This window comes from Thalia democratica, chromosome 5, assembly GCF_965202585.1.
Source record: "Thalia democratica chromosome 5, ktThaDemo2.hap1.1, whole genome shotgun sequence".
In the NCBI taxonomy this organism is placed as follows: domain Eukaryota; kingdom Metazoa; phylum Chordata; class Thaliacea; order Salpida; family Salpidae; genus Thalia; species Thalia democratica.
In genome coordinates, this window is record NC_139169.1 from 31,908,137 (window position 1) to 31,923,914 (window position 15,778).

Below are 15,778 nucleotides of genomic sequence, written 5' to 3' on the forward strand. Positions count from 1 at the left end.
TTTTAAAAGTAAACATTTTTGGGTCTATTTTTAGTTTTAAGTTAATTTTTATATAAGAAACTGTGTTAAATAATATAAAAACATTGAAAAGATACTGTAAAGTTACTTTAATGTGTTTTTTAATAAAAATATTTTTTGATGATGACAAAAAAATCTTATTTATATGATAGATTTTTGGTGTAAAATCGAAATTTTACTGCTGAAAATGATAAAATTATAAAAAATTCCAAGTTTTTCCAGGTTTTTTAATCAAAATTCTAGGTTTTTTTTTTAAATTTTCAAATTCCAGGTTTTTCCAGGTTATTTTAGCCTAAATTGTCAAATTCCAGGTTTTTCAATGTTTCCAGGTAAAGTGGTAACCCTGTTATTAAACACAACTAAAATTACACAAGTCGTTCACATTAGTCTAATAGCCACCTTCTCTTTTAGGATTCGTTGATTTTAGTTTTTATTTCTTATGACATAGCAATTTATAGGTAACACTAGAAGATAAAAAAAGCAAAAATTGGTAAATATTTTAAGTACAACTTAAAATATAAACTTTACCCTTTTTAAGTAAGCTTTCATAATTTATAGCAAAAACTGTTATTTTAATAATTTACAGAGTTTTTAATTTTTTAGGTAACCATCAAACAATTAATATATGTTTAACTAATTTACCTTCATAATTTAACTCTGTAAAAAAACGAAAAGTTTTATTGTTATGATTCTAAAGAAAAGTCAAGAATTTGTCTACAAAATTAAAGCATACGCGACTTGATACAATTGCAGAAGAATTCAAAGTCTTCTATTCCCAATTCAGTCCATTCTTTCTTCTCCACATTATACTCAGCATACTTGTAAAGGCGGCGACTTGAGAAAGCTACAATCTTGTTTCCAATTGACAAACATTTAACTTTGCTGTGCAACCAGCCGGAAAGGGGCATTCTTTTTCTAATGCGAACGAAGACGTTGCTAAAATAATCAAAAACCTCACAATGACTCATGTTACTGATTACGTACAGCTTGCTTCCGATGCTCACTGAGTCATGATAACGTTTTTCTTCAACCATCGGGGACAATGAAGACCACACGTCAGAAGCGTGATCATAAATTTCTACTGTGTTTGTTATACGCTGCACTTGGTCTCGGTCTCTAATGCAGCCTCCAGTAACTACCAATTTTCCGTAAAATAGTGAGAACGAAAAATGTTTTCTTTGTACTGACATCGCTGCTCTTTCCTCCCAAGTATCAAAGTTGGGATCGTAGATTGTCAATCTTCTGCCATTTGCATGCCATCCGCCTACTATATTAATTTTCCCCATAAAATTGCATATACACGCATGTTGATTTATGAGCTCCCCACCGAATCTTTTTTTTCCAATCAATTCGTTCGTCAATGTCGAATACGAGTATATAAACTGAGATCCCATTAAATAAATGACTCCGTTAATAAAAATGCTTTTATAAGTACTAGAATCAAGTTCCAATAAGTTCTCAACTGTTTTGATTACCTTGGATGACTTTCTATCATTAAGTTTGTACAAGCTGCGTTCTTTACTGAGTATTATCTCAAAATTTTCTTGACTACAATACCGAGCTTGGTAACTAATAGAACTTGGGTTATATTTATCCTTCGATTTGCTTTCAATTTCATTTTTTATAAACTTTTTACAATCCGCGCAATTTGAAAGCCAGCTGTAATCTGCTAACAACTTTTCTAAGCAAGCTTTTGACAACAATGGGAGGCGAATCTTTTTTATAAGTTCCTTGGCAAATTTACCTCTTTGCTCGTAATCATGTTTAATCCAGCTATCAACAGCAATTACAAGTTCCATTTCTGATGTTATATCTAGTTCTGAGCTGGATAACAGTTTTTTGAACGAGTCAAAACTTAAGTCGAAGTGCTTTTTGTTCGCAACTAAATAACAGAACCATCTTTTTGCACGAGTTTGAAAACCCGGTAGATTGAACAGACTTGATACTTCAAAATAGAATAAAGCAAATTCTACATTAAGTGATGTTTTTACCGAATCTTTATCATCTATTTTTAAATCGTCAGAGTTAAACATCTTACTAAATTTTATTAAATCAAGAGTTTCTCCTATTGTTAAATTCTTCTTTCCTGTTTGTTAAACAAAAAATAAAAACAAGTTCCTGATTTGTGCTTAAGGCGTAGTTATTAAATAACAAAAAAAAAATATTTTCATTAAAAATTTTGAACTATATATTTTTTGTCTTAAAACAAACCTTTTTTATAAAAATTTAATAAGTTGTGTACAGCACTACTGCTAATTTTACTTGTGGCATTGTGTTTGTAAAGTTTAACTGTTTCATATGTTACATCATTTATCTGACATGATTCAAGATAATTTAACAGCTTCTTGCGTTCATTGTCATTCCCGGTTGAACTACTAGCTTTCACATTTTCAATTGGAGAATTACTTAAAGTATTGTTACTTTGACGTTTTCTTTTACCCATACTTGTATAAAAAATTATAATTGCTGAAAAAATTTATTTTAAATTATCATTGAACAAAGTGTAGAATATACTATAAGTAGGCAAAAGCTTAAAAAAAAAATTTTTGATCATACTAATTTACAATTAAACATTTAGATTTTGTTTAACTCCAATTATTAATGTACATATCAAACTTTATATATTGGTATAACTTTTACATTACAATATTACACCTTAATTTAAAATATTTCTTTATTTATATATGGGTATATTTTTTGGTAACATTACACTTTGATTTGAATTGACCATTTGTTAACAAAGAATTATATTATTAGTAAAAAGGCACGATGTACATATAAATAAAAAAATTTAAGATAAGCTTTAATAAACCCTTATGAAAACTACAAAAAAAAAACAGTATATCTAAAAAATTATTACTAACAAAATTCATAAATCATTAGACAATCTTTTAAAAGTAATCTAGCAGTCGCAAACTTTAGATTTTTCTATTAATATGATGTACCAACTCTCTACTAATGTAGTGAGGCTTCAAGTAAATAGTTAGTACTAAAACTACAATTTTAATTTATTTTTATATCTGTTATTGGCTGTTTTGGTTAGAAAGGTCATTTATGTTAATTGATAACAACATAGATAATTCTAACTTAGTAAAGTTTAGCAAAAACGTAAAAGATATAAAGTACTGCCTGTAAAAATAAAAAATATTAATTTTTTAAAACCTATAAGTTTTTATTAATGACTGCAGAAATTAAATCTAAAAATATTCTATTATACTGGAATAAATTTTCTATTTATAAACTAACTATTAAATGTATAGTTTATGTAAATCTTTTTTAACTACAATATAAAACATAAAAGTGTATAACTTTCAGTCGTGAAATATAAAAAAAAAAGAATTTAAATAAGTTTTAAAAACTTGTATTGTTCTAAAGAAAACATAAAAAGTTTTTTACCATAACTTTAACATAAAGATTATAATATTAATTTACGAAAACAATACAAAGCTATGCAACATTTATTTAAAAAGACATATGTTTAAAGACAAAAGTAATAAAAATCTTTTTACAAATGAAACATTAGCGACTAAAAACAACTGCGGTAGGAATGATTTTTCTCTACCAAATGTTTATTTTTAACTTTTCTGACAACACTTGCTTTTCTGAACAGAACCTAACATGTATTCTATTGTTACGTGTTTTGTAAACAGTAGTCACCTTAATTTAAGTAAAAATTTGATAGAATATTATTTTTGAATACTATCATGTACATACTAACAACCGATTTGTTCAAAGAAATCTCGGTTACATTACACAAATTTGTTCCAAGATGAAAACTCTGCATCATGTTAAAGTTTTCTTTCTTGGCTGGCTATGTACAGCCAATTGGACGTACGTTCCTCACCTTTGTTAAAATTCTATTTGGTCTTTAAGTTAAGTTAAACAGAGATATTCTAATTTATTGATTTTTACTTCAATCAACGTTGTTATAAAATGAAAATGGACAATATACGGTTTGCAGGTATAATCAAGCTTAGAACTATATTTTTATAAATAACAACTTCTACCAAAAACTGTGTGACAAATTAGGTCAAAATTATATACTTTCCAGTTAAACTAAATAAATTCATTTACTCAAAAATTTTAAGAGTAGTTTAGACAATTTTCCAAGGTTTGGTCAGTTAAATTTATACCTTATATCAGGGTTTCCCAAACTAATTTAGTAAATCGCCCCCTTTTAAGAAGTTTGAAAAAAATTGTCTCCACTGATTCTATAGAGAAGTTTGTTTCTTGAGTAGACACTTTTGAGCCAAATATATGGGTTCTAAATGTAATTAACTCTAATACTACTTATGAACGCACTTTTTTGCTGTGTTAAAAATATTTACAGGGCTTAATAAAATAATTTACAGTTAATTTTTTATAAGCCTAGTAAAATGTAATAAAATACTTAATTATTAAAAAGCCTTGTGTGATCTGTAATCAATTTTGTTTAAATAATAATATTTTTGAAACAAATGAAATTTTTAGGTTAGTGGTAGACAATTTTTGTAGTAAGCAAGTCATTTTTACTAAAAAATCCTTTCTAGTATCGACATGTTAAAAAAATGTACCTGCAGGCTGCATATTTTAAAAAACTAACATAAAAGAAAATTTAAAAAGTCAAGCAAAATTGTAATAAAATGATTTAAAACTATTGTGAACTAGGAAGTACTACTGTAAAAAGAAAATCAAGTTGAAAGTAGTCAAAATTAGTACAATAAGTAACTGTGGTTTCTGAAATCTTAACATTTATTTATATATTTTTATATTTTCTTCAATCTTCAATTGGTTTAATGTAAAACAATAATTTAAAGATTTTAATCTTATTTTAATACAGTTAAAGCAACAGTTTTCTTGCAGAATTCAATCATCTAACTTCAATTACTATCATTACAAGTTAATAAAATAAAGTGCTTTTCCTTATTTTTTTAAATTAAAAAAAATAAGAAAGGTGTATATGGCAAAGTATACACATAATTTACTTATAAAGAACTATTTACTTAAACAAAAAACATTAAGATTCTAAAATCCTGCAAGATAAACATTTATGTATATATCACAGTTTCACTATGGAAGTGTCCTTGCCACAAGTCATCAACACTAGAAAGCATACAAAAACTGCTTGTTCAAGTAGAGTGAATATATAATTTCAGTTTTATAACGCATAGTTTTAAATTTTACCCAGATGAAGACATTTGAATTTAAGTAATTCTGTAAACTTGAATTGTCAAAATCTGAGGTTTTTTTTTATTTTGTCAAATTTCTTTAATTTTCCTGACTTTTTTTCTAAAATCCACATTTTTCAGGCTTTTCCTGACCTTGTGCAGCTTTTTAACAAGGTTGTCAAAAATTTTTGAAATTTTTTTCTAGGTTTTTTATTTTTTCCAAGTTTTTCAAAGTACAAGTTAATTATCCAGTTTAATTTATATTTTTATCTTAAAGGTATATAACAATATTATAAAGTTTAAAAATAATTAAAAATTACTGCATTGCTACTTTTCATGTCTTTTAAAATAAATACAATTATAAGTGATATAAAATAACATTTCTGTATGACATATTTGTTTTACTTAATCAAAACTTCATTATTTTACAAAATATGTTAAAAGTTGTTGTTTTATCAAGGATTTAGAGTTGTTTGAAACCCTGTTTTAGTTCTATATGGAAAAAAATTTATCAATTTTTTAGAGCAGGGTTTCCCAAACTTATTTACTAAATCGCCCCCTTTTCAGAAATTTGAAAAAAAATCGCCCCCCACGATTTTACAAAGTAGTTTTTCTCTTGAGTACAAAATTTTAAGCCAAAAAAGTTGTGTTTGAAATGTAATTCAGTCCGGTACTTCTTATGCACGCACTTTTGGGCTATGTTTAAAGTAGTTTACAGGGCTTTAGAAAATAATCTACAGTTATTTCCTTACAGGCCCAGTAAAGTATATAAAAATACTTAATCATTAAAAATCCTTTAGTAACTTGTAATCAATCCTTTTTAAATATGAATTGTTTCAAAACTAATAAAACTTTTAGGTTAGTGGTGGACAACTTTTGTAGTCAGCAATTCATATTTACTAGAAAGTCTTTTCTAGTTTCAACTCGTTAAAAAATAAGATTGCGGGCTGCATAATTTAAAAAAATAACGTATAAGAAAATAAAAAACTGGAGGGAAATTGTAATAAAATGTTTAGTATTATTGTGATCTAAGAAATACTATTGTGAACTGATACCCAAGTTGAAAGCGTATTTCAAAATATTAAGTATCAAAAAACTAATTTTATTTATTTTTCAGAAAATAGTTTTCAAGTTAATTAGCGGGTCGAAATTTGACTCAATCCGAACCGTACGTTACCCATCTAAAATCTTAACTGAAACCTGGCATTGTAATAATCTCTCATATAACGAATTTTGGACATTTAGTAGTTGATACTAAGTAACTTATTTAAGCCGCACAAAATACTTAATTTTTTTTTTATAAATAGGCATATTCTAAAATTACTATACCAGAGATTAAAAAACTATAAAAGAATGAACAGTTTATTTTATACATAATGAAATAAATATTAAAACATAATTTCTGATCTAGTTTGAGGAAGTTTGACCGACTGATTGATTATCTCACATGAAAAGTAGTTTCATCAACAGCTTCAGTTAATGCAGTAAAATTATAAATTTCAATGCGAAGATATATTATAAGCAAGTTAGCTGTAAAGTTAAAATTTTAATTTTAAACATTTTAAACTATATGTTTCGTAGTAGAATACCATGAAATAGTATTTGACTTGGAATAACCTTAAGGAAACTAAACCTTAATTCTAACAATTTTTTTTATCTTAATTTAAATTTAAAAAAAAAATCAAATGTTTTACAGTTAATTCTGTGAACAGATAGTAATCAATTAAAAATAAACTGTTAATTAGGTTAAAATTTTGTTTTGTAACTGTAGCAGTCTTTTTGATGGCTTATTTAATTGTGTTTTTTTTTTTCTAGCTTTTAGCCTATAATAATTTATCAGAGAAAAATAGTGAAAAACTAAAAGTTAGTGTTGAAATATTAAAATAAACAACACATTCTAATTGCTAAGATACTTTGAATTAAGATAAAACAAAAAACAGTTGTATTAATAGTTTGAAAATCCTCAACATATGAACTTCTTAACAATAATAAATCAAGTTAGAAAATAAAAATGAGTTTAAGAATCTTTTTTATGAAAAATTTTAAGTCATCTCAAATAAAGACCTTAAATCTATACTCTTTTAAAACCATAAAAATCTTTTTTGACATAAAAACTTTAATGGTTATCAAGATTTTTTTATTTATTAAATAAACAGATAAAACAAGATTAAATAAATATTTTTCAAACAAATATTTTAATCACTATGCTTTAAAAACTTTTAGTGTAATGTAAAACGACAAATATAAACTACAAAATTAACCAGGTCAAAAAAAATTATTAACATTTTTAAAACATAAACCATCTAATAGTTTCAGTAGACTTCCGCTTAAGTTCGCACTTTGAACAAAATCGAAAAAAGGCGACTTCAAAAATGCATTATCATTTATTTTTACAAAATGACAAATTTCAATATGTTATATGCAATAATGTTATGAATAAACATGAAATCCACTAAAACATAAAACAAACATTCATTTAAAAAATAGATCTATATGAGCTATAAAATATTATATTTTTTTTTGTTTTATTGATACTTAGTTAGTTATAGACTTTTTTTTATCTTAAATTTAAGAAAACATAAATTCTTTTTAGGTAAAAAGTGCGAACTCAAGAGAAAGTCTACCGTAATTAATATTTATTAGGCATTATGCAAACCTGTTATAGAATAAATAACTTAAAATAATTTTTAATATAAAAAGACTACTTAAGTACAATACAAACCAGGTTAAACAAGAAATATTTTAAAAGATCAAATAAATAAAAAAACTTTCATAAAATAATGTCTGCTACTGAATTCAAATATAATGCGAAGGATGAGGTTCATAAATTCTTGCAAGTTTTTCTAATCTGATTCTAAATCAGTAAAATAAAGCTTTAAGTCACCTCCTTTACAAATATCTAGATTAGATCTTTTGCTCAAAATGTTAATAACTGAACTGAAAGTTTTTTTAATACCATAGCTAGAAGGAAAAGCTATGAAGAACAATCTAAATTTCTCTTACATGATTGGATGCTTTTGTCTTAGTTTTAGTTGAGTCTAAAAGCTTTCAGATCGTTCTTTGGAAAAATTTACTTTAAGTTCAAGGTCAGTTTGTAAGTCTGAGAACGTTTCCTGTAAGTCGTTTACTTCAAAAAGATCTGCCTCAAAGGGATTCATAATTTTATCTATATGATAGCTTTATTGTGACAAATCGAAATCTTACTTTTTAATAATTCAAAATTGTTAAACATTCCAGATTTTTCCAGGTTTTTTTTTGCTTAAATTGTCAAACTCCAGGTTTTTCCAGGTTTCTAGGTTAATTGGCAACCCTGTATAGTTTTATTTCTTAGTCTAAATTAGTAAATTAAAAAAAAACAATTGGAAATATCATGAGGTGATACTTAATAATAGACACCATAGATTTTTATAAACCATTTATGATCACAAATAACATATATGTCAGGTTATAAAATGTCGAGATGGATTCCGATCGTCTATGATTTATGTAATTTTTAAGTAAAAAAATATATAAATGAAATTGTGTAATTTACTTGAAAGTAGGAATCATAAGCAATTGTTTATTTTTCTATATTTTACATAAACAAAATAAACTTTTTTGTTTAAGTTTTACCTCAGGGTCAACTATTTAATAGCAAGCTAAAACTAGTAAAAAAGCAAAATAAAAAGTAGAAATTTTATAACTGCCCAAAATTTTAAAATCGCCCCCTTTTCGCCCCCTTACTAGTTATCGCCCACCCTTTCGCCCCCTTACTAATTATCGCCCCCCGACTTACTAAAATCGCCCCCAGGGGGGCGATATCACCCACTTTGGGAAACCCTGTTTTAGAGCTTAGCTTTATTAGCTTATATGATACTTATATGCTTGTATAAATTTATACATATCTTATTTTTTATAGGTTAGCTGAAATGTCAACATTACGAATCATATACATTTTGTAACATATCCTTCAAAAAATTATTTTTTGTTTATTTCTGATAAAAAACCTGTACCTTTTCTTGCATTAAAGTGGACAAGTAAATAGTAATAAACTATACTTGATTTGTACTTAAATTAGAAGAACTAATGATTGAGGGGAAGTAGTTTGTTTTATTTTGGTTTTTTTAAACTAAACTTTATTACGTCTTATATTTCACATTTAACAGGGTGGCCACTGGTTTTACAAAAATTATTATAATTAACTGTGGAGGATATACAGTTTAATATGTGTATTGTATTGAGTAAATTTATATATCTTGTGTAAATTTATTAGAATGAAAAAAAAACTTTTGCAACACTCACTTTACATTTAGATATGTTGTAAAACATTTTTTATTAAAGTTTAAATAAATTGAAACAAACAAACACAGAAGAATTTGAATACTGTGCATAATGGAACAGAAACATGCATTTTATTATTAGTACACAATAAATTAGTGTAAAAAGTAAGTTGATAGAACATGTGCGTAGGTTTTTGTAATACCTATATAGTTAAACTTAAAAAAAATCCTTAAATTAGTACATAAAAAGCTACAGGAACTTGCAAATAGCGTTACTTTAATTTTACTTCAAAAAATGTTGTTAAGTTAATAGCATAAGTCTTATGCCATAAGATATTCAACAAATCAAAAACCTGAGAAACCCGAGAAATTTAAGTTTAAGCCTGGTATATAATTTATATTTAGATAATTTTTAAAAACTCATGACTTATAATAACATAACGTTAAAAGACTAAATAATTGATTTATCCGATTTTATATCTTAAATAAATGAAACTAAATAACTTTACAAACAAGGTACTCAATAAGTATTAATCTGTTTAGAGGTCATTAACAATAAAACACTGTCTTAAACAGTCAAAGTAAAATTGAAAAGATATTGTAAAGGTATACTAAATGTATTTTTAAATAAAATTGTTAATAATAAAAAGTTTTATTTAAATGATAAATTATTTGTGTCAGATCTAAATTTTACAACTTTAAATGTAAAAATGGTTTAAAACTGCAGGTTTGTTCAGAATTTTGTAGTTATTTTGTTCAAAATTCTCGGTTACTTTTCAAAATTTCTCCAATTTCAAGTTTTTCTATGATTCCAGGTTTCTACTAGCAAACCTGTATATTATTCCAAATAATTATAAAAACATTTTAAAACATATATTGACCAACCATGAGGCTTTTTAACAAAAAAATCAAATGTTTATAGTTAAATCAGGGTTACAACTCTTTGAGTATAAAAAACTGTCCTGAAAGACCCTTATGTCCTTATGACTTATTATGAGTTTTTTCAAACCTTATAATAATATTTCAATCGGTAAAATGAAGTTCTTTAACAAAATTGGTTTTAAAATAACCAAATATTAAAACCAAAACAACTAAATTTTATTTAAAATTCAAAAAATCTGGGCTGAGTTTTCAGAAATCTTAAAAACATTCTGAGTTTTTATTAAAAACAACACTATACTTAGTAAGAGTCCGAATTTGAAAAAACAAATGTATAATATCCTGAGTTATTCTTAGTCATCTTACATTTTCACAAATTTAAAAACATTCAAAGTTATCCTGAATGTTATGAGTATCTTAAGTATCTGTTAAGTTGTAAAAAAATAGATTTTTGATAAGATAACAAATCTTTTTTTAATTCTGTATACAAACAACAAAACATTAAAAGGACAGCATGATTTTTTAATTAAAGATATTAATCTTTGGAATTAAGTATTAATTTACAATTCCTTTAATCGCATTAGTATTAAATGCAATAAAATGAAACTATTTTCCTTTGTTACAGTCTTCAAACGATTTGTGCAACAGATATTTGTGTTATAAAATAATGACTCTTTATTTTTTCAACTTTAGTGAAGACTTAAAAGTATTTCGCCGGTCTTTGTAAGCAATTAATTACGCTTTTGCTCGTACAATTTACTGTTTTCAAAAAATAATCTTTCAGAATTCATGGAATATGATGGTACAGTTAACATATTTTTCTTGCCAGCAAAGTATCTTTTTTTTTTTTTCAAGATCCATCAGTTTATGACTTTATCCTCTTCAGTTTCTGCATTTAAATTTTCTGTAGCAAAAAAACTTTTGCTTATGCTTCAATTTGTTCATTAATAAAATCCTGTTGCTCGTCCTCAAACTGCATTTGATTCTATTTTAAACAAAGAATATTAAGTTGAAAACTTTATTGGATCAAAACTTACACATGGTCGTAGTTTTAGTTTCTCTGGTGGCAATATAGTAGAATCACCCGTCTGATCAGTCTCAAAACATATATGTACTTTAACTTATATTTTTAGCTGCTCGTTAATATTATTTTTTAAGTAAAAGTAGAAAGCAGAACGTCGATACTGTGGATCAACAGCTGTTGTGTCTAACAGTAAATTGTTGTCAATTAGGTTTAAGTTGTTGTTGTCTGGTTGAATTTTTTTTTTAATATCACTGTTATGTCGGTATATAACCTTCTTTCGCAAGCCTCTGCTAAACTTTTGGCTAAATTTGTTTTACAATTATTTGATACTTCTTCTGAATTTTCATAAAAATTAATAATTCTTTTCTGTGATCTTGCATGCTGGATCAAACTTTAGAGCAATGCATTGTCTTTACTACACGTGATTAATAGGTTTGCTAGTCGAATAATATGGTTAACCAGTTGCCATTCTTCAGCTGAAACAACCGAATCTTGATTGATTGTTTAGTTAGCCACATAGTACCGGACACTTGATTTTTTTTTCATTTTCAGTCTCTCTAGCATAAGATATGTTGAGTTCTATCTTTTATTTAACTCGTAAACCAGAAACAAGGCTTTTTGTTTTGTTTGTGCGTGGTCAAAATCTTTTTTTTAGCGTTTCGCTAGCTTTAAAGAATGGCTAAAATAACTTTGTACCTTCGCTAATAGCAATTTTATATGATCGTTCAAAACAATGAATTCTTAATTACAAGCTGAAGCGTATGGATAAAACAGAGTACTGACGAGGTTTTAACAAAGATATTGCCTTTTTAATGTTTCTTGCATTATTTTGCAAAAAAAATATGCAAAGTAAACATAATAAGTTAGTATATTATAAATAAGATTGCATTTCAGCCACTTAAATATATCGTGTATTAGATTTATAAAACAATTTAATAAAAAATTAGCACGTCAGTTTAAGTTAAAATATTACAACTAAAATTAAATGTGCAAACAATATGATATATAAAGAAGTATACGATTTGAGTATTTTAATAAAAATTAGATTGCATATTTATCATAATGTATTACAATTTAATAAATTTAAATAACGCAAACTAAAGGTACAGTTTTGATTAAATATACAAATAGTATAAATTACTGTATCGCAAGTTATGATTTTGTAAACAATTTTCAAAATAAATAACACCTTTCTTTATTTAATAAACACAAATTTGATGTGAAACATGAAACTTTATATACTATAATTCTAAACTATCTGACACTCATTAATTTGCTCATCTTTCTCAACCGAGTACCTGTGTTCGCACCACTGTTTCGACTTGCACTTATCAAGCGCGTAACATTGGTCACCCTTATGTTTCATCATCGTGTGCCTCATTGGCAGACTGCCTCCGTATTGATGCTTGAATTTTGCCAGTGCTCTGTTTTCACTGCAGTCTGTAAGTAAAACTGGTTCAATGTAGTTAAAATTCATTTATTTTAGTAATAAGTCAAATAAGCTTAGTTTACTAATGAAACAATAAGGTGGCTCAAAGAACTTTATTTAATATGTGATTAGCAAGTCTTTATAAAATAAATAGAGTACTTGCTAATCTGACTAATTTCTTTTAGATTATTACTGTGCGTCATGCAAACAAATTTAAAAATCATTTTCACTTTTTTCGCTACGCTTTGTTAATTAAAGCAGGATCAACCCTGATGTTTATAAATTAAACGAACGTTTGTGTAATTCGATGACATAGTTAACTTCTACTGGAGATTCTTCGTGTTTGCAATAGTACCGCCACGACTACATCAATTTACTGTTATCTCTTGTCCCTGATTTTACACTGATCAGCACAAACGCTTTGCGATCTTAAAATTAAAATTGATCCTTGGTTTTGACCCGAAACTATTTTAAATGCATATTTAACTTAGTAAAATACTTGTTGGATAGCATTACTACCTTTGCTAGATAATTTAAGACAAAAATGATGTAATATCAAGGAGAAAAGTAAAGTACACAAAAGTTTTTATCTTTTTTTACAAGTTTGAAACTGAATTTTGTTTTCTATAATTTTATTTTACTATTTGTATCTTTCGTTCTTAGTTTTTTTTGTAATTTAAGTTTCAAAACAAATGCAAGCATCATAGTCCAAGTTTTTATTTTTATTACATTACTAAACTTACATGCAGTGAAGGGACATCCTCATTCATCATTAATTATCCGTTCACTCGTGTTCTGATGAGTTTTCGATCCGAGCTTTTCAACATAATCGATCCATTCATGTTTCCAATGCCACGGCCACGTTGAGTCCTTAACTGCAATTATCACCGTGTTGTTCGCCTTCACTTCTTTCAAGTAGTCATTCATCTTCTTTGCCTTTACAAAAGACAGTTTTTTTTTTTTGTTTTTCAGAAATACAGATGGCCTTAGTTAGATTTCTAGGATAAAGTTAATGTCTAAAAAATTAGTTTTGTTTCTTAAAGCACTAAAAAAAAGTTTTACAAAAAACTCGAGATTAGTCTTAAATTTTTCGTGCTTCAAACTATTTTGGTGTAAATCCTTGAACTACTAATATTAACGAGTTAGACTTAAAACACGACAAAATCATATTCATTATAAGTTTAATCAAACATAACAAACTTCATCTTTACTTTTATATGTGTCGAAATTTACAGATTCATATTCATTTTTCACGATATCAATCACAATTAATTGTGTCCTCTCTTGTTCTGGCATATATTTGGGGTCTGTTGATCACAACCTTACAGTCTTTTCGTTCAGAGTAAGCAGAAAACTTTGCTCTAATATCATACACTCCTAAATTTGATAAAAATTTTAAGCTCACCTTATTTTTTTTTTATTATTCAAAAAAGAAATTAAAAGTATTTTGTTGTTAATGTCCTACCATTTAACTAATCCATAACACTTTCAAACACTCTTTATTAGAAATACTTAGATGACGAAGTCACACAATTTAAGTTTTGTTAAATTGTTGTAAAAGCATATGTGTTAAAAAATTTCAAAATAACTAAACGTATTTGCTGATATAGAGATTGTATCAAACTTTTATACACACCTAGTTACCTTAAGTAATCTTTAGTCCTTAATTAAAATCTTTTCATTATTTTAAGTTATTATAGCATTTTTTTTTCAAATGTTTATTTAGTTTATGTAACATACTTATCTTTTTAGTTTTACAAACTTAATTTTTTAGAAAAGCATCTAACAACAACTTAAGAATTTTTGGTTTTATTTTATTTCTAATTTAGAAATATTTATTTTATTTTTTTTAAGTTTAAAGTAAAAGTTTATAACTAAGTTTTGCTGAAATTCGTAATTTAGAAAATAAATATTTATAAAATTCTTGTGTTTCTAGTTAGGAACATTTTACATTTTTCTCAAGTATACGATAATGATAAGATTTAATTATGATATCGAAATTTAAGTAATCTTTTGTTACTTTATTGATTTCTTTAAAAATTAAACTTAATAAGCACTTTATAAAAACTTATACTTCCTGTTTCCAATCGTGAAATTTGCCCAGTAACGTTTACCCTGTAGATTTGTTACTTGTTACAAAAACTTGTAAACTGTATATTGTAATATTATAGAATTCTAAGTTTATATAAAAGTAGCTCATCAACTTATTTATAAATTAATTATATTTACTGTATCACAACTTTTAGCGAAAACGTTTTGTACTAAAGCGTTTTTTATAATTTTTTGTTCTACTGAGTTATGATATAATATCTTGATATTATTCTGTTTTTTTAAAGCAATTTAAAATATTTAAAAGTACTTTCAACTGTAAAAGCTAAATATTAAATTTAAACTTAATAATTGCTTAACTTACGCATTTTTCGATAAAACACAAAACACCACTGCAAATAATAACATTCGAAAATTTAAAATAGAAATTATTGTTCTTAATTATATTTTAGATAAATAGTTTAAAAAAAGGTTTTTTGTATGTATACTTTATAAAATAGTTTATAATTCAAGTTTTATGTGTAATTTTAAAAGTAACTTGTAGTAAACGATTTAAAAGGTATTTGCTTAATAATTTTTATTTCTAATTAAGTAAAAAAAAATCAAGCGAAAATAAAGCATGTTTAACTTTTTGTTTTTTATTAGTAAAATGTATTGTAACAATAGTCGCGATCTTAATCAAATATTTACAATTCTTTAAAAAGTTAAATATATAAAGATCTTTCTAAATAAATTTATAAAACTTAGGTTCGAGTGCGCTTATTATTTTTAAAAGGAACTCAAACCTAATGCTATACTAATTCTAAACCTCATCTAAAATACAAATACTAAAAACATTACCCTAAATATTATAAATATTAATTTTTATTTTTAACCTGTTTGAAAAATACTTACAAAAATGTAAAAAAATTAGTTCAATTTTACTCTACATATTTGTATATTTTTAAGCTAACTTTTAAGAAGCAAGTGAAAG

General features: G+C 25.9%; 1 protein-coding gene across 1 annotated transcript; it reads right to left on the reverse strand.

The window, feature by feature from the left end:
• Positions 1–740: 740 nt before the first annotated feature.
• Positions 741–1,817, reverse strand: LOC145836413 (kelch repeat and BTB domain-containing protein 12-like). The gene has a single exon (XM_082944214.1). It carries the CDS (start codon positions 1,815–1,817, stop codon positions 741–743), a length of 1,077 nt encoding a protein of 358 aa, XP_082800340.1.
• Between the last annotated feature and the right edge of the window lie 13,961 nt (positions 1,818–15,778).